At 35.9% G+C, this 20,195-nt stretch overlaps 1 protein-coding gene across 1 annotated transcript in view; it reads left to right on the top strand.

Annotated features, from left to right (window-relative positions):
* Positions 1–19,660, top strand: part of CD2AP (CD2 associated protein) — a 90,939-nt gene extending 71,279 nt beyond the window's left edge. Inside the window, exons 12-18 of the mRNA XM_006201929.4 lie at positions 183–345; positions 718–860; positions 7,535–7,647; positions 8,345–8,446; positions 9,507–9,688; positions 12,345–12,408; positions 16,728–19,660. Of these exons, the coding sequence (XP_006201991.2) occupies positions 183–345; positions 718–860; positions 7,535–7,647; positions 8,345–8,446; positions 9,507–9,688; positions 12,345–12,408; positions 16,728–16,769 (809 nt within the window). The 3' untranslated portion in view covers positions 16,770–19,660. The remainder of the gene's footprint in view (positions 1–182; positions 346–717; positions 861–7,534; positions 7,648–8,344; positions 8,447–9,506; positions 9,689–12,344; positions 12,409–16,727) is intronic.
* The last annotated feature ends 535 nt before the right edge of the window (positions 19,661–20,195 follow it).

Below are 20,195 nucleotides of genomic sequence, written 5' to 3'. Positions count from 1 at the left end.
TAGGACTGTTGAATGGTGCTAATAAGGTTCCTAGTGTAAATTAAAACTTTAAAGCAGCGCACCCATACACAAATAATGTCTGTCTGTTTCACCCTTTTCCAGCCTGACGTTAGCTTTAAGAAGTAGAAAAACCAAAATAGTTCTGATTGTCAGTAACTTACTATATATTTTTAAATAATCAGATGAAAAGTCAGTGCTGGAACAGAAACCTAAGCCAACTGCTCCGCAAGTCCCACCCAAGAAGCCTACTCCACCCACCAAAGCCAATAATTTATTGAAATCTTCTGGAACAGTGTACCCAAAGCGACCTGAAAAACCGGTTCCTCCACCACCTCCTGTAGCCAAGTAAGTTTTACCTAATTTTAAGTTAGTTTGTTGATTTGCCTACCTTTGACATAATTGACTGCAATGCTTTTCTAAGTCTCAAAGTAATTAAGTGTTGGCTTTTCATATTTTTTTGTATAGACCGTAATCTCTGTTAAATATTAATCTTATATTCATACTAGGTGAACAGACGCCCATTAAGGTGCTTTACATTTCTGATTTTATTGTGATTGGTCTTAGGCTAGAGGTTTACGTTTATAGAAATAATTTTATAGACAAGAAAGAAAAATCAGTACTGTAATATCTTCAGTATCATTAAATCACAATGTTTAAAAGGTGGTCATGCTTTATATACAAAATGATTTTTACATATGTTTGATTTTCTCATTTCAGGATTAATGGAGAAGTTTCTTCCATTTTATCAAAGTTTGAAACTGAGCCAATATCAAAACCAAAGCTAGAATCTGAACAGTTACCACTTAGACCAAAATCAGTAGACCTAGATTCTTTTACAGTTAGGAGCTCGAAAGAAACAGGTAAGTTAACATGTGGAAAGATGGTGCATTAAAAAAGTTGCAAATATGGTTTGTAGAAACTGTTTAAAATAAGAAATTTGTGTATGTAATTTGTGTGTGGATAGATACAGTAGAAAAATTTGTTGACAAATCTCTGAAGCCAAAGAATATAAATGGGCAAAATATTGATGGTTCACATAAGCTTTCTCAGTGGTCAGAAGACTGAGATGGATCCTGACAGGTCAGCCTTATCCTTCTGTCCCTGATAATGGAATGACCGTATCACCTAGCTTAGGCAGGTAGAAGTACCTTTTAGTTTTTAAAGTTTAAAAATAAAGAGATGCCATAGACTTTCAGTGCCCACGCTAGATTGTATTTAAGAAGACTTATTTTTATTTTTCCACTTAAATCTCAAGATACTTTTGTTTCCCCTTCTGGAAAATAGGCTCTTTTATGACTCTGATACTACCCCCCCCCCCATATAGATAGATCAATCAATCGATCGATCAGCAGGCTTTACTTCTTTAGCTAAATGTTGTTCCTTAAGTTTTAGGACTGATTTTTCAGCCCAGCAGTCATTTTTGTCTCCCGATCTTTTATACCTCTCAGTTGTAAAATAGAAAACTTGAAACAGAGAAGTCTTGATAAAGGTCTCACTATTAAAAACATCACATAGTCACTACTTTGTGGTAATGGTTATTGTATAGCACTTTGTATTTGTTTCTAGTTTTTAACGTGTTTAAAGCGTTTTCTCATGTATATTCTTATTTTATCTTTGACACTGACTCTAGGAGGCAGATACCATTTTCCCCTATTTTGCGTCTAAACAGAGAGAAAGCTACAGACATAGTAAATGTTCAAGATCACGTAAACCAGAAAAGAACTCTTTAAATCCCCTTTATATAGAGTTCTCTGTGATTTTCTTTTAAAAAAATTTTAATGTCTTAATGTGTTCTTTAGCTTCAGTGTTAACTTTTTTTTTTTCACATGTAAACTTCAAGGCCAGTTACACAAGATTTTTCTGTCACTATATTGTAAAAGGTGGTACTTACTACCTTTCAGCTTTTTTAAATGACTTACTTTTCTTCCCTGTCTTTAGTTTGCCAGTACAAAACCTCCGACCCAAGCGTGGCCTCCTTCAGTTTTTCAATTTGAATGTTTTATAGATCTTTTGTCATGTATTTAGATCCTGCTTGATCTGGATGAAGCCATATTCATCAATAATTTCTGGAAATTGAGATGTTGATTGTATTTTAGAGATATTCTCTCAAATATATTCAGTATATTCTCAGTGAAAATTGTTCTTATTTACTGTTAAATAAAAACAAAAAACTCATCTTTATGTTTTTAAAAAATATTTTTTACATTTTTTTCACTGAGGTTAATGGTAAAAAAATATAATTCTGTCAGTTCTTATTATTTTCTGTTTGATTTAAAATATAGCTAGAAATGTGTTTTCAAAAGTAATAGTTGGAGAAAAAAGATTAAGTGCATACTTCTAACCTAGATATCAAAAATCCATAAGTATTATTTTGAATTTCCACAGTTTTCTGCAGTCTTTATCACACAAGTCTTAAATTTGCTGAGTCTCTTTGGGAGTTGAAAGAGTAATGTTTACAGCCTGTGTTTTTTTCCTGTTTTTCTGTTACTTTGTATCATTCTTGAACATCTGCTTCATTTAGTTGCCTCAAAGTTATACAAAAAAATTTAAGTAAATTAAAACAGATTTTCACTTTTTTTCGAAACTTTTTCTATATATGATTACGAGCAAGGTTTGTTTCCTTTGCTGTTTCTAAAAACGTGTACAGTGTCACCCTGTTGGTGGTTGAAAAATTCTATTTTTTTTCCTTTGTTTTGGGTCCCAATTCTTGTCTTATATCAATAGCCATTATTTCCTCTTCATTAAAAAATAGAGGCTTTGTGGAACAAGGTTTGAAAATTTCTAATTTTTTTTCCTTTGTTGTTGAAATGAATAAGGAAGTAATTTAGAGATGCCAAGGCTTATATAAGGTCAAAAACCTAACAGCTAACCGCCAGGCTGCAGTCTTCATATCTTCCCCTGTCAGACTGCCTTTGGTGTACTACACTTACACCCTGTAAAGTTCAGAAAATGTAAATTTTGGAACTTGAGTTCATATTAAGTAGCAAATATTTCCTGAGCAAGTATCTAGTGTTTTGGGCACGAGTTGTGCCCACATAGCTTATCTCTCAAACCTCAGCTCAGAGGCCGTTCCTTATCTTTTTAAAATTAGAATATCATGTTCTGAGTATTTATGGTATAAAAGTGTTTTACTTCTTTTTTGAGATGTTGGCACCTTAAAGAGAAACGTTCTGCATCAAATACAGCCTCAAATTTGGCATTAGGTTGAGGCATGTTTTAATTTTTATAAATGGCTCAGTTTGAGGTTTTAAATTTTAATGACATGAAACTTGCCCCTTAACATAAATTTCAGAAAGTTTACAACATACATGAAAATCTCCTTAGTGTTTCATTATTATGTAAAAGAATGATTTGAGGTGAAATGACATAGAAAGACTTTGCTGTTAAAATGTGGGTGTTAAATTATTAGCTGATTGGTCATTGGCATGTTTTTTCTCTTATTTTCTCACTTAACTAACAATTGAATGATCCGTTATATCTGTGATACCTGTTAGAATACCTGACATAGAAGTTGCCGTTATATCTGTGATACCTGTTAGAATACCTGACATAGAAGTTGTTAAAAAATGTGATTTCTTTCCTCCTCCCCTTCCTCCATTGTTTACCCCATCTTATTCTGTTTCTGCTCGTATCTATAAATTCCTGTTGCTACTCTCAGATAAAATTTTCTTGTGTATAAAGTCTTACGTAAACATATTTATGTCTGTAAGTGCAGACTCTGACTTTTGTTCATATAAGAAAAACATTCCTAGAGCACTCAATTTGTTTCCATTTTTTAAAGAAGTCCCTCTATAAATGTTCTCATATATGAGGCAAGATGGTATTACACATTGCAGAGCTGTTAAACCATATTTTAACTTTTTCCCCTCTTTTGCCAACACTTCATCAAAACTTGATTTAGGATGGATCTCACTGCTACTACTGAATAATTATAAAGTTCACATAGTCTCAGTATTTCTAAAACAGTAAATTTTCCAGGAAGTAAAATTGGTTTACAATTAGTTTTAAAAATACAAGACAGAAAATTTAGTGGAAACATGGCATTTCAGTGAGAAAGCACAGTTGATGACGCATTCTTAGACTATAGTAGTATTTTATCCTTTTTGATTGTGATAAATTCTTCTTGGGTTACAGGAAATTTTAGAGATAACATACATTATTTGATCTGAAAGACATCATTGTTAAATAGGGCAACATTCTTTCTCTTCATTTGTAGTTGATAATTGATCTGTTTTGTTTGAATTAATTTCCTAATATTCATTTTTTCCTTCCAGAAATAATTTATGGTGAGATTTTTCAAAAAGATGTCTACCGGTTGAGTGGTAGACACGGTAAAAAGTGAGCCTGTATTTATAAACTAGGATTCAAAGCAAAACAAAACTAAACACCACACTCTAAAATGTAGAATTTACCTGGGAAATAAAGAGCAGAGATTAAAAATGTTATTTTCTAATAATTTCCTTGATAATACCATCATAGGGAGTGTCACATTTTCCACAGTGAAATAGACTATACCCACAGAGAGTATCATTTATATATGTGGGACTTTTTTTAAGTGTTGTGTTGAGTTGTATTTTTATAATAAGATATTTAAAGTAGTATTTGGCATTTTTTTTTCATTAAACCATACCAGAATTAAAATTGCCTCTCTTATTGTAACTACTGTCATGTGTTGAGGACTAAAACTTGACTAAAAGGTGATTTAATTTCAGTTGGATCAGTGAGTTGCTAATATGTTGATTTATTACTCTGGCCTCTAATTTCAGTACTAAAACATCCTTTTAGAAGCTGTCTTGATGTTCACTGAGTAATAAAAACAGGCTTCTTTCTAGTTTAACGTATATTGAAATTAAATACTAATCATAGTTTTTCCCTTGGAAAGACAAAAGAATATAAATCTAAACTCTAACACACATCGTAATGTAAACTTAGATAAGCTGCAGTATCTGCTGAACGTTGAAATGGTTCTGTTCATTCTACAGCTGTTCCTTTTTCCTGCTTTGTAAAATAATTTTTTTGGTTGAGTCTTTTTTCTAGACATTCCTATCCTTGACTTTTCTTTCCAGATTTTGTTTCCTAGCCTGTTTGCCATGTTTCCCTTCTTACGTGTCAGGAAATTATCCTACCTTCCTCCATTTTGGTAAGATGACAATTTATAAAAGAAGTCAAAATAATATATTCAGTATAAATAGGTGGTGCACATTGATTTTTCTTTGTAATTTTACTAAAGTATATATGTTTGTCTGTCTATTCTAACCCTTTTGGTTTTCCATTTCAAAATAAAATGAAATTCATATTGGAAAATTTTTCTTGATTAATTAGTTTAAAATACTCTTGCTAAAAGTTTTTTTTTTAAATTGATATCCATAGAAGTCAGTTTATTTTCTCCCAAAATTGATATTTCATTTTGATTTTTAAAAATTCTATGTCTTAAGCAGCGTGTAGAAATGTAAATGGCTGGCAGAGTGACAGTGTGATTGCAAGAGTTAAGTGATTGTCATGCTTTTATGCCACCTGTACAATATAAATCCATTGATATCACTCTTAGGTAAATTTAAAAAGTTTCAAATATATCGTGAGTCCAAAATGTGCACTATTTCATTTCACTAACCTAACGTCTTAAATGGAGGACCTGAGAGAGTTTTAGAATAGTAAAATTGTCTTGGTGTTGTAGTCCAAAACTGGACATATGAAAGGCATTTTACATGAGCATGATGTATAATTTTGTAAATTTTCCTTTTATTTACCATTTCAGTTTCATTTATCTTTATACCTTCCTGTGTTTTTGTTTGTTCCTTTTTCTTTCTGCAAGTTGCTTAAATATGCATTTGAAAATAATCTCCACAGGCCAAAATGATTGGATTGTACTTTTTAACAGTTTTTAGTAGGTTGCCAGTATCAACGTAAAAAACATCACTTCTTGGCCTTTTGGCTAAGATCAAGTGTAATGTAAAAAACAATTTTTAACTCTGCGAACTATAGCATATTTTTAACATCTTTTAAAATATTGTTTTGTCTTTAAAACTAACAAAATGAGATATTTAAATATATATTTAAACTCAAGGTCTTTCACATTATTTAATGCATTTTCCATTAAAACCACTGTTTCTTATTGTGGTTGTTATATATATTATCATTATTTATAGATACTTATTGAACGACTTAAAGACAAAAATTAAAACAAGCACATTAGATTGCCTGTTGTGATGTATTAAACTAGAGACTAGATGCAAGATAGAACACGCAAAGCAATCCCAGAACGTGAACATGGAAAAGAATTAACAGAGATCAGCAAATACTTATAGTTGTTTTAAAATGCATATTACCAAACAGTGATGACCTCTTCCTATTTCACCTTTGTATCCTCCATCCCTTTAAAAAAATTCTCTAAATAAATTACTTTGAATATGAAAGTTGATGAATAAGCTTTGAGGGTAGTAATGATAAGTATCTTTAAATTTCTTGTAAGAATTCTCTGAGTTTGGACATCTAAATATTTGACAGACAGGCGGTATAAACTTCCAGGCAGTGGTAATGTGAGACTGATTCCATACCTGGAAGGCTAGGCTACCATAATGAGTGATGGCTTATTGACTGTGATTCATAGCCTTAGTTTGGAATCTGGGCCAAAGGAAGATTAGAATGACAAATGGAAATGTCTGCAGTTACCCCTAGGGTTCTTACATCACTTACAGATACCTGGACTTCAAAATTAAAGATCACCTTCTTTAGCAAGTTTTTCTGGACCATCTAGGAAAAGGAAGATATTATATATACCATCATTTCAGAGGTACAGATTACCCAGATTTGTCCTTAAACCCAAATTATTGAATCAGAGGTCAAACAGCCTTTGGCGTTGGGGAAGCAAATGGATACTTTATGTGGCATTTTCCCTTGGTATCTGATTTGCCTTAGGTTTATACCTATCACATAATTCCAACACATAATGTCTAAGCAGAAGTGTAATGAACTATAAGTAGGTTGAGTCCCAGCTACAATATACTGTGCACATACATGTGTACATAAAATTACACTCTCACTTTACATTAAGAAATGCAGTTGGGAAGCAGCAGGGTCCGAGATGTAATTGAGTTTTTAAATTTTAATATTAGGATATTACTTGAATTTTAAAACAAATTTCGTGTGTTAATTTTCCGATATGTTGTAATTAATTCTGAGTTGAAGAAATAGATCGTTTTTTTTTCTAATAAGCAAGAACTTAAGATGATCACTTCTTCAAACTACTTCAACCTATGGTACAGATTTATATCTTTTAGTGAGAACTCTTATTGAGGTCTAAGTCTCTTTTAGAAACATGAACTTTATATTGTTAATATGTAAACTGTACCAGGTAAAGAAGATGTTTGTTTTCAAGAGTGAGTGTTGTTTTCCAAATGCATATGAAAAGCACAGATCAACTTGTGAGTCATCGTGGTCTCTTTAATTTTATAGTTTGTTAAAAACCCAGAGACTTTTTTTTTTCCTTTTAAAATGTAGTTATCTCTTAGTAGACGTATTTACTTCTATTCTCCAGATCTTATAAATTTTGATGACATAGCTTCCTCAGAAAACTTGCTACATCTCACTGCAAATAGACCGAAGATGCCTGGGAGAAGATTGCCTGGCCGCTTCAACGGTGGACATTCAGTGGGTGGCATTTACTATTCTAAAACACAGAGAATTTAGCAAATCCAGAGTGCTTCTGAAGATAAGAATCAGGGGGGATTTGTAGCTCCGCCAAAGTTTAAAAGTCAGGAAGTGGCCGAGGGTTAAAAGAGGGGGAAAGAAACCTGTTCAGTTCAACAGGGCTTGGAATAGAAGTTTACAGAAGTAGGAATAGAGTTGTCCATAGCCACACAGCACGGTGTCAGAAGGGGCCAGGGAGACGGTGTAATCTACTCATCTGACAAAAATAATTGGACTTGAGTGGTATGTATATTCGCTTCAGGAAAGAACGAGAACATTTCCCCCCACAAAATCGTGTTTTTTGTAGTACTAATCTTCATCTCCAAATGTGTAACTTCTTTTTATGCTTTCTGGACATTGCGCGGGATACTGTTAGTACTTCAGTGTTAATATATTAGCTCTTAAGCACTATTGCACTTTTAAATTCCCTAAGGAGAGAAAATTGTGGTTGCTCGTGGGCAGGCTGCTTTCCCACCCTCTAGATAAGCAAGTGTGTTATTCAACATGAAATTATGTAACATCCTGTTAACAATAATAGACTATCTGGAACAGTAGCTGCTGGAAACAGTGATGAAAGTTACTTGCTTTATTCAGATGCTTACTAGCTTTTCCTTCTTTGCTGTTTTCTGTTTCTTGATTTTTTTTTTTAATCATTCAGCCGACTCACAGCCCAGAAAAAATCTCGAAGTTACCAAAAGAAGATGACAGTGCCAGCCTGAAGCCATCTGAGCTTAAAAAGGACCCATGCTACTCTCCAAAGGTGGGGCGCGTTGTGGTCTAAGATTGTGTAATTTGTAGCGTTCTTTGTGAACATCAAAGTGATGGGATTTAAAGTATCCGTTGGGAAGAAGTATCTCTTCTTCCAAGAAATAAAATAATTCCTACTACAACTAAATAAAAATAATTCATGTTAAACTTAAGTTACGTTCTTATTCTCTATAGATCTTTTTTGAGAAGAGTTACATTATTTTAAATGAGTAATAGAGATGTTGCATATTTTATATTTTATAAGGCAGAGATCTATACATTTGTTTCCTTTCCCATTAAACATGCCTCTTTAGGTCAGAAGCTGTTGCGTTTTTACTCCTTATGTCACTCGGTGCCTGGCCTGGTCATAAGCACTGAATGCACACTGGAGTGAACGGTGGAATTCCTGGGTTTTTCCACCTGCTACATGGTGTTGAGCGTCTTTGCTAAACCCTTGCACTGTAAGATAGTACAACCACAGCTGACACACATATTTGAGAAGATCATGCTGCTTCCTCAAATTCATTTCAGGGCATTTGACTGAGAATCCAATTTACCCGGTACACTTACTCTGATTCTGTCAACTGTCATCAGTCTGTTGAGATTTTACGTGCTGTTGCCTAAGTGAAATAGTAAAAGGGTGTCAGGCTGTGGATTCATTTCAATGCCTCTTCAATGGACTTACTAAATTCTTCATGATTACTTTTAAGTGAAGCTCTTTGGATATTCTAAATAATAACTATTTAATATGAGGTACCTTAATAATGCTGACATGTTCTTGCTTGTGGATGCTCCATAGGCAAACCATCCATAAGATAAATCTCGTGAATTTTCCTTTTCCCTTTTTTCTTTTTTTAAGATAAAGCCCTTGACATTTCTTATAAAAACCTGTAGTAATTGTTTATTCTTTGAGTCTTTGGTTTTTCTAGTTGTGAACATCAAGCTGCTTTTTGAATTTATCATTTATCTTGAAAGTAGTACATCAATTATTTATCTCCTTGCAGTTAAAAATCTTTTGAACTTAAATATAAGTACAAATAAAATAAACTTTTTCTGTTTTTTTCTGTTTTTAGCCATCTGCATATCTTTCAACACCTTCAAGTGCTTCTAAACCAAATACGGCTGCTTTTCTAACTCCATTAGAAATCAAAGCTAAGGCAGAAACAGATGATGGGAAGAAAAATTCGTTGGATGAACTTAGAGCTCAGATTGTTGAATTGCTGTGCATTGTGGAAGCACTGAAAAAGGATCATGGGTGAGTGGCCTTTATTTCCTTCCTTGAGCACTACTTAAGACATGTGTAAAGAATTCTTCCAAATCATACCAGGCAAAGAAGTAATCTGCCAAGTTTCTAGTGTGAGCAAGTTTGTTTTCAAAGAAATTTTTAATAGTGTTTCTCTCCTATGGCAAAAAAACTTGAATTAGAAAATGTAATAATTAGAAACTCTAATTATTAATTCTAGTTATTCTAATTAGGAATTGGAAAGCTTGGAATTGAAACCCTCATGCATTGCTGGTGGGAATGTAAAATGGTGCAGCCACTCTGGAAAACAGTCTAGCAATTACTCAAAAAGTTAAATATCATGTTACCATATGACCCAGCAATCCCCCTTCAAGTTGCAATACTGTCCAACAGAATTGAAAACAAGTGTTTAAACAAAAACTTGTGCACAGGTGTTTGTGCAAGTCCAAAGCAGTGCAGACAACCCAAATGCCCATCAACTGATGAATGGATAAACAAGACGTGGCACACCTGTACAGTGGAATTTTATTCAGCCATAAAAAGAAATAATGTACGCATGCATGTTACAGTATAGATGAACCTTAAAAACATACTTTAAGGCTAGAAATGTCAAACACAGGTTAATTAGTCTTGAAAATATTAGGAAAAGCCATGTTGTATTTTGGATCTGGGGTGTATCTGTGTGTATATTTGGTTTATGTCTCAGAGGACTTTGATCACTGCTTCTGCTGGGGTTGAGTTGGATGTTGTAAAACCTGGGATAGGCAATCTACAAGGCCCTTCTCTTAACTCTGAGGGGTTTTGATGATGGTGTGAGGTGAGACATACCATACGAGGTGAGAGTTAGGGAGCTCTTAGAGCTCAGGTAAGTTTGGAAGACCACGTGCTGGAGTCCTTTCCCTCCTTTTATGTGAAGAGAGAGGCTGAGGGAGAGGTCTGCTCATCTGAGATCACACGGCTCCTGAGCGGCAGAGCTAGAACTCAAACTCGTATCTTCGATTAATTCAGAGATCTTTTCTTATAATTATTATTATTTGGATTTTAAAATGTGTTAACACTTCAAACATAATTCCACAAAAGCCAAATAGGTAAAGTAGATCAAAGATCAGCTAATGTAACTGAACTGGGGGTGAGCGTTCAGGTGTTCTTTCCCTGTTTCAGCTTCTTTCTGTAGCCTCTAACAGTATTTCTTGGAATATGGAGTCTGGTATAAAAGTCTTGCCAGAGATCACGGTACCACTGAGCTTGAATTTACCGTTTCTCCTCCAATTCTCAGTTGACATTGGGTTACTTATTAAAAACAATATTGAGATGAACAACATGTATTTGTAGTTTGCAGAGCACGTCTACAAACTTCTCTTAGAAACATAAATTTATCTTGAATGACTTCTTAAAAAGTACATATATTATGCACATTTATATCATATATAGAGAAGGAATTTGATCATGCTCTTTCTTGAATTCTTCAGTTTATCTTGTTTTGCAATTGACATGGAAAAATCTTTTATTTGTAAATGTGTTTTTTAAAAGGTAACAAAAATGTGAGAGTAGTCCTAAATTTTCAGATCAAAAAGGAGATAATTAGAATAATGTAACTATTGTAAGTACAGATAAGTAGAGCAGGATGAATATTTTAGCAGTAGATCCTAATTTAGGTATAAATTAAATGTATAATAAACTTAGAAACTTGGAAAAAGAAAGCATTGTTTAATTTAGTGATAACCTTATGGAAATATAAAGTTAACTAGCTTAGAAGCACAGTTTATATCACATACCAAAATAAGCTAGGTAAATTTGACTTAAATATTATCTTTAAAATTACAGTCAGTAGAAAACAGTAGAAAATCTACTTTCAATATAAAGAATTTTCTAATCATTAAAAACAGAAAAAATTAGTCTTGAAACTATGTAATTTAAAACTACCTTCATTTCTTATATGTTCTTTCTTCATGAGAATTTTCATGAGTTTCTCAAGCTATTATCCCCTCCACCCCTCTACCCCCAGCCCCGAGAAACCAACTAGCCCAACAAAACACCTGGACATTTGAATACCAAACACCAGTTATCAGAAGGAGGAAGATTTTAGCAGCATGGAAATGTTTTAAAATACTTTGTGAAAAGACGCATTATAGAACATTTACATCTATGGAGGGGAAGAGACTATATAAAGGGAACACAGGAAAATGAAAACATGAATTAAGGAAGAGGGCCTGTTGGCTGAATTTTTTGTTTATTGGTTTGATTTTGGATTTTAATATAATATTTAATTTAAAAAGCAGAGAAAGAGATATGTAAAGTCCAAGTTATTCTATTAAAAACTATAATTTGCCTTGCATTGTGACATATTTTGACGTTTATTTTACCTAATTATTTGGGTGGTAAGTGTGTCCTGCCTGGGAAATGCATGATAACTGAATGTGGAAAATTATCTGTATTCACTTAAAAATATCTTTCTCTCAGGTTGGTCTGCCATGATTTCGCTGAGTTTTTACGTGTCATATTGAATCATTACAGCTAGAGAATTTGAATTTTTTCTTAATCAACCTGGCTATCACTTCCTTTAAAAAGTTTCCCCTATGTTCTGGAATATCAGGCCACAGAGATCCCGTTAACTTTAGTCAAATATATTGCTTAATTGAAAGACTTAACAGTAACACTTTGTTTTTAGGAAAGAACTGGAAAAACTGCGAAAAGATTTGGAAGAAGAGAAGGCAGTGAGAAGTAATCTAGAGGTAATTGATTTCTTCTTCCAGCAGTGAGACGGTAGTCAGCGTAGACTAGACGTGTTGTTTCCAGCCCGGCTGGGTAATCGGTTCTGCACATGACTCTGCACATGACGCTGTCCTCCTCCACTCAGTCGGGCACTCCCCACTGCTCGGTAGCCGTTTAATTAACCCCCGCTGACTCCCTGCCGCATTCCGTTCGTTCAGCACATGTTTTCCAAGCGCGGACTCGTAGGCAGTGCATGTGGGACAAGGTATACACTCGTGCGTAAAATGAACATGCTTCTTTCCTCCTAAAAGTGTCTTGTTCTAGGCCTTTTGCACTCAGCGCTGCTTCTTTCTTGAGCTATAGTTCTCTTTTCTTCACAGTTAAACAGTTTTTTTCTTTTTTTCCCCGGGGGCCGGGGTGGTGGTAGGGGGGTGGGCGGGGGATGCTGACTTTGATTTCGCAGTGAACTGAGTTCACTTTATAACGGTGATGCCTTCATCTTTACTCTCTGCTGATGATTGACAGCTTCACTTATTTTCTTAATCTTCCTTATTTTTTTCCTGTCCTCTCTGACTTTAGTCTTTTATTGTATTTTCTCCTGCGTGTCTCAGAGAAAGTGTGTCCTGCCCCTGTGCAGAGACTCTCCCCATTCTGGGTGCAGCGTTTGCCCCCCTCCCTCTGTTTGCCGCGCTCGTTACTTGCCCCGTTTCTCTGTCAGCCCTGGGAGACAGAGCGCGGGCCGTGCTCGTAAACCTGGGCCCTCGCCCTGACTTGGAGCGCTGAACGGCGTGTGGCACTCCGGCGCCGCCGCACCTTCTGAGCGTTGTCCCGCTGGGCAGCACAGCTTGAGAGGATTAGTGTTCCTGTTCTAAGGGTGAGGAATCTAGGGTGTAGGCTGAAGAGGTCGGCAGTGGGGCTGACATGTTTAACAGAAGCAGCCAGGCTTCCAAACCTTTGTCCTGAGGGATTCAGCTGCACTGTGTGAACTCGATCGAGTAAGTCACTGACTGCTTTAGCTTTAGTGGTTGAGATAATATATGTGAAGGTATTTGGGTAAATTATCAAAACCGCATTTTTACTCTTATATCTGACATGTCACCTTTATCCACACTCTCCCTTCTTTCCACGAAAATACTCAGTTTTTCCCTTTGTTCAGAAAACAAAAAGCCCTCTTCTCGGTCTGGCTGCCCCCTTGATCTGTAGTTTTCTCTTTTCATCTGGGGTTCATTTGTTGCCCCCCCCCCCACCCCAAACAAAAAAAGCACACATTTGCAGTCACTGATTCTTCACTTTTTATTCAGTCTTTGACCAAACCTCTGCATTTTGGGTTTGCTGGGGGCAACTCCTGCGTCTCTTCAGTTTCTCCAGCGCTTCACAGTTTTACCATTGCCACCTTTTCAAAGTGTGTCTCGGTTTACTGGATGGGGGGATTCTTCTGTCTCTGACTTCTCCGGCTCTCCTAACCTGAGTGAGACGTTCCCCCAGCACTCCTTGGCCCTCCTGTCGTGCACCCCCGCTGCTCGTCTGTACCCAGGAGTAACATGGTGGCCTCCGGTGCACCTTCCATCGAAATCTGGTTCTTCTTCTCCCAGCTTCTACCCCGTGCTGCCAGCTGTTAGTATCCACAGATGCTCCACTGTGAACTCAGACTTGGCATGTCCCTGTCACACATAGCACCGTCTTTTCTGATTCTGATTTTCTGCTTCTGTTGATGGTTTGCTGCCCTCCTGGTCCTGCAGATCTGGTATTTCTGTTCTCTTCCGATTCTACTCACTTCCAGGCCTGCTGGCTTTTTTGCTCCCCTGACCTTTCTCTCTTTATTCCCCGTATTCCTATCCCTTTTTCATGCTCTTTGTCTTCTGTTTAGCTTGCTTAAGTTGCTCTCGTCCTTATCTTCATCTTTCCTTGCTCAGTATTTTCAAGAACTTCCTATTACTTGCTGAATAAAGTTCAAGCTTCTTGACTCAGCACATGAGGTCTTTTATGTGCCTGGCCCTAGTTTAGCTTTCTTTCCTCACGTGCTGATCCTCAGTCGTCCCTTACAGTTCATTTGTCTGAAATTTTACTCTTACTGTATTTTTGTGGATTTTCCTTTTGTCTCCTCTTCTCACGCCCAAGTTCTGTAGATCTCAAGGCCCAGCTCAAACAATCACATTGATTGAGTTGGCCACCAGTCTTCTGATTAAGAGAGATTTTTCTTATTCCAAACTCATGTTCTTTAGTTTGTAAGAGATGAATAAGTAATCATTTTCTTTGATTATGTACTCATTTTGCCCATTTTCTGTGCTGTTGGAGGTGGGATGTTTTCCTGCTTCACCTTTGCCCATAGCTCCTGGCACAGCTGCAGTGCTGTATACGCATTAGACAGCTAACACATTTTTGTGAAACCAGTACATGTTAGAAGATGCATTTTTAACATGTATCTTCTAAACACATGTTAAATTCCCAGTGTGAAACATGGTAGAAAAAAAATTAAAACGTTTCTCGACTCTCATTCCTTATATTTTATACATAACACATTTATATTCATATATGAAAATAATAAGATAAGCAAGAGGAACTAACGCAGTGTTAAATTTGTGTATGTGATTTAGTTTGTCATTAAAATCATGAAAAGAGTCAAATGAATTATTTATTTCTTTTTTGAAGAATTTTATTTGATTTTATTTTTGCAGCAAAATCAGCGGTTACTTAGCTTCTCGCTGACCTGTATTATTATAAGTTTATTTTTTTAAATGAGGAAAGTTTGATCCTTGTATTTCCAAAAGCACACTTAATAAGGCGGTAGAGTTTTAGGATCACATGTTTAAAGGAGAAATTACATTTCACCCCAAATTAAAAATAGTGCTTTCAACTACTGTAACGTTAACCTTACATAGTATTAAATTTACCAAGGGGTGATAAAAAGGACTAATGATGAACGGTGAATGCAAACGTGCTAGAAGAGAAAGTCCAGCAATGCAAGTGTTTGGTACCTAAACTTACGTGACCAGGAGCAGTCTGTAAGGGGCGTTACTGACTGCATGCAGAGTTTCTCTTCCCCGCACTCCCTCTCCTCCCAGTGTTTGTGTTTTCTTTGTTTTCTCTGCATCCTTGCACATTCAAATTGGTACAGTGGTTAATGTATCTTAGGAACAGAGATGACAATAGCACATCAGGCTGAAGATTGAAGATACTTTGTCTCAATCCAGGCTGAAGACTAAGACTGGTTCCAGTCCAATGCTGTTAACGTATTTAATTAATCATATTAGTCAAATAGTATCAAGAAAGATCGTGGAATTTGCAAACCATTCTCAAATGGTTAGGATCCCCTAGGAGGTGGTGAGCTTCTTGAAATTGTACTTCTTGACTGTGGCAAAATGCTCATCATCTAACACTGAACGACTTGTCTGGAGTTAGCCACAGTGTGTGTTACTTCTGTACGTTGCTGGGGAGAAGGGTGATGCTGTCAGGAGAAGGTAAGGACTTTGTGTTTCTACATGCAGTGGAAGGTTAGGGATGATCGAGATGTCATCTAACTGGGAAGAGACTACAAAAGCTGCGGCCTTTAGAGCCTCAAACTGACCGGGACAGTCTGCGCACCCATGGACCTGGAGCCGCCCGTGTGGTGTTTCATCTCTTTGAGCCTCAACTTAGTCATTTGTAATACATCAAAATCAAATAGCTCTCTATAGTTACTGTGAAAATTTAAAGAATTTTTCTTACTTTCTTCTTAGGTTTCTCAAATTATGAATTTGTATTAAGTGAGGAATGTCTTCTGCCTGCTGGTGGAAATATTTCTAACCCATTGACTGAATTTTGTATATACTCCTGGGCTTTAAAGGCGATTTAATCTAGAACATACTGTTTACAGTTGAGGGAATTAAGACCGAGTGAGGTTAAGTGATTTACCAATGGCACATAAGTAGTAAGTGAAAAAGAGAACTAGACTTGTCCCTTTCTTTATTTGTAACTCCTCTGTGCTGCCCCCTTTGTTTAATTACAGGTATGTGTGCTTCTTAATTTGGTTTCAAGGATACTTTCGGTTTTTGTAGGGCTAATTTTCTTACAGATCTTTCAGAGGCTCACATGCTGTGCCGTTGTTCCGGCTGAAACAGCCGTAGCCGCTTTTTTGTTGTTGTCACCTGCCATTTAGGAACTTGTGTCATGACGTTTTCCCCTGTTGCCCTCTTCCTGTATTTATTGCACTGTTGTAAATTGGACTTTAGAATGGAAATCAAAAGCCGGAGGCTTGAAAGTGTGATCAGATCTTAATGGCATAGGATAAAGTAAATCAACTTTACTAGAGTAAAGATATTTTATCTGTTGCTCAATCTGTGTTTTGTGTTTTGTGTTTTAGGTGGAAATAGAGAAGCTGAAAAAAGCAGTCCTGTCTTCTTGAAGTGACACTCACGCAGTGTTCTTAACGTTCCAGGGATTCAGAAGCCACACTATGAACTTCAGCTGACTTGTTACCTAAAAATGAGAAATGCTGATGTCATGATGGATATGAGTATATGAACTATTATATCTATAGAAAAGTGTAGGGGAGGGTGACTTTTTATATATATATATATTTTGTTTTGCCTATATGAAAAAAACGAGGCCTTATTTCTTATGTGCTGGGATTGCAAACTTTTTTGTTTAGTTTGCTTGAAAATACTACTGAATCTGTATAGAAAGGAAAGAAAGTTCAGAATAGTTTTTTTATTGAACTTGTAGTATTATTTTTAAAGAGATCTATACTATAAATATGGTGATATCTTTACAAGTAATCTGTAAAATATACTATTTGGGGGGGACAGTTTAGCTCTATGGTAGCCACACTCACTACTTTTCCCGTGACACATAAGGGATATAAACTTTGTATATATATGTTTTTTACGCTGAGCTTCTCACCCAGGATTACACTGTCGTGCCTGTTTGTTTGCAGTGCTGTTTATACTCTGGGTGATGAAGTAGGAGTTTCCGAGCTATAAACCAGATTACCCACCCACGCGTAGATTAATAACTAATGAAATAATTTCTTCAACTTCTAGAGTATTTTATATTGCTTGCACTATAGGATCCACAAGTGGAATTTAGTTAAGATGTACTGGATTGTTAAGTATATTGGGGGAAATAATGAGCTGTATTTTAAATCCATTCGGTCTCAGGAACTAAACATGTCAGCTTCACCCTACACTTGTCGTGCCTGGAAACGATAGCACATGTAATATGCAAACACCAGCCGTATTGCTGTACTTTCCTGCTTGTTTTATAGGCTCGAATGCTACTCATTTCAAGATCTTGTGATTTAATTCTTCACGCCCCTCCCTCTGATTTGTGATAATGGTAATCCGGGAGAAACAGGGCTCCAAAGCTTTCAGAACCTCAGTGTGCAGTTTCATACTTCCAAAAATTAACCTTGTGTAACTTACCTGACAGACTGAACTGCCTGGTGGAGATGTTCTGGGGTGTCATTTAGGTACCAACTTTATAAAGAGTGTGTAGTGTATCATAAAGTGTAACATTGCAGCTTATTTAAAACCAAAAATAGTTGGCCGTACTCATGCATTTTCACAAAATGGACGAATAGCAGTTTCTTCAGTCACTTACGAACACTTGAACGTTTTAAGATGTTATGTACAGATAATGTGTCTCACAATAACGTGGGTTTATATTAAAAGTAGAATTTTTGATTTTTTAATTTGCAAAAAAAATCATATTTGAAGGCTTATTACAGCAAGTGACTTTTCAGATTTTGAGCACCATCTATCATGCTTCCATTTTGTGTTCATTTAAACCACCAAACCAATTTTTCCCTTTTAGTTTTAATCTTGTAATACTGAAATCTTGTGTTAGTGAGATTCTGTCATATTGTTTCAGATAAAAGGAAAATAGAAAATAATAGAAACTCCAGTATATAATTACGTAATGTAAAATTCACAACTTAAATTCCTGCTGTTGGGAAAATCGGATTGTGTGTCGGGTTATGTACATTTTAACTCTTTAAAGTCCGTGGGCTCTTCTGATGAGGTCGCTGCTGAACAAAATTGTTTATTCCTGTTCTAATGTTTCTAAATGACTTGTCAAATGAATGATTTCGTTCTTCTTAAATAAATTAGATCTTATTTTCTTTTAACATGAAAGTCCTTAAGTAGAAACTCCTAGCTTTATGACTGGAAAATCTTACCAAGTGAGCCCTCCCCATCCTAATAAGGGGGTGGGGGTAGTTTCCAGCGGATTTCAGGCTGTTCTTAAGGTTTTTGTTGGTCATTCTCTAACTAGTGCATAAAATCAAGATGGTCATGAGTGCTGAAAGACATTTAAAGTGTGTGTTTGTACACTCCTCACTCGGAATTGAAAAGTAACGAAAGTAACTGGGTCTCTCTTTTCCCGCCCTTGACCAAATAGTAAAGAAAAGAAAGCCAAACAAACGCAAAGGGAAAAACGATTAATCTAGCAAGTTACCAATGTCTGCTCTTGATAACAGGAATTGTATTAATTCCCGTTTATAAAGTTCATATCACAGAATGGTCTGTAATAATAATAGCTTTTACTTGGAGATAAATCTTTTTTTTAATGAGTGAGTATAAATGACAGACTAGAGGTGAACAGCATGACATCTGTTGTTGCCAAATTGTTAGTGAATGTGGTGTTCAGGTTTGCTGTTCGAAACACGTAACATTACTAATTTTCCTAATTATATTTCGATATTAGGAGTCTTGTGTGTGCGTGCGTGCGTGTGACCACGAAGCTGTGGTCACACTGTAAAGCTGTTACCTCTTAGAAAATCTAAGTCTGAAGATAGAAGAGAGAGTGGGCCTGGCGTAACAGAGGATTCTCTCTTAATGCTTCTTACTGTGATCACAGGAGAAAAAACCCAAGTGCTCTCTAGACGTCTTGGTAAAACATCCTATGCTTGCGTTTAAACTTGAAATGTATGAACAGAATGAGACAATCAGTTCAAATCAGAAATGAGAAGTGTTAAAATTTAATGGCCTTGTTTTGCTGTAGCAATAAAATGACCAAGTGCAATGACTTGATTTAATAAAATCATCTTTTGAAAGTTGCTGCTATGAATATTTTTAGCCATAAAATTTTACCCTTGTTGTAGCCTGACTTGCCTTCAGTAACTATTCTGTAATGCAGTTGGCGCTGTGGTATTCTAACATTCCAAAAAATAATAATAATAATAATAATATATATTTATGGGGAAACTCAAAACAATATACTTCACTTGTTTACAGGTGCTGTACAAAAGCATGCTTCTCTCTCAAAAAGGAAAATGAATAAAGAATAGTATTGCCAGTCGTGTCTTTATTGGTTATTTTTTCATTAACTTCATTCAGCTTATGCTTATTGCAGCGTATGATGGGAACTATTTTATGTTACTGTGAGTTTTCCAAATAAAAGAAACCATGTAAATAGTAAAATGAAATCATTAATAGTTCTAGTGCTGTGTGACATTTACTGAATCTCTGTCAATCTTTCACCTGAGACTGTGAGATTAATAATTCCTACCTCACAGGATTGTTGGGAGAATTTGAAATGATTTATACAAAGTACCTCATAGAGTGCCTGGCATAGAGCAGATTTTTTAAGTGAAAGCTCCTCTTTTCCCCCTCTCGTCATCTGGCAGTGATGGATATGGTGTGAATTAGGCAGATCAGATGAAGAGAAAGGCATGGTGCTTCCTCTCCCGTCTCTGAAGTCATCCAGCATCCCTTTCTTTGGGGGAGATACTCTTTCCATTTGTACTGTGCTCAAAATGGAGCTGCCATTTTATAGATCACCCAGTCCTGGTCCCAGGGCAGAGCACTTTGCCCAAATTGAATTACTGTCT

Source organism: Vicugna pacos, chromosome 20 (genome assembly GCF_048564905.1).
Source record: "Vicugna pacos chromosome 20, VicPac4, whole genome shotgun sequence".
Classification (NCBI taxonomy): Eukaryota; Metazoa; Chordata; class Mammalia; order Artiodactyla; family Camelidae; genus Vicugna; species Vicugna pacos.
Note: the sequence above shows the minus strand (reverse complement) of the source record. Positions and strands in the feature narration are given on the sequence as shown.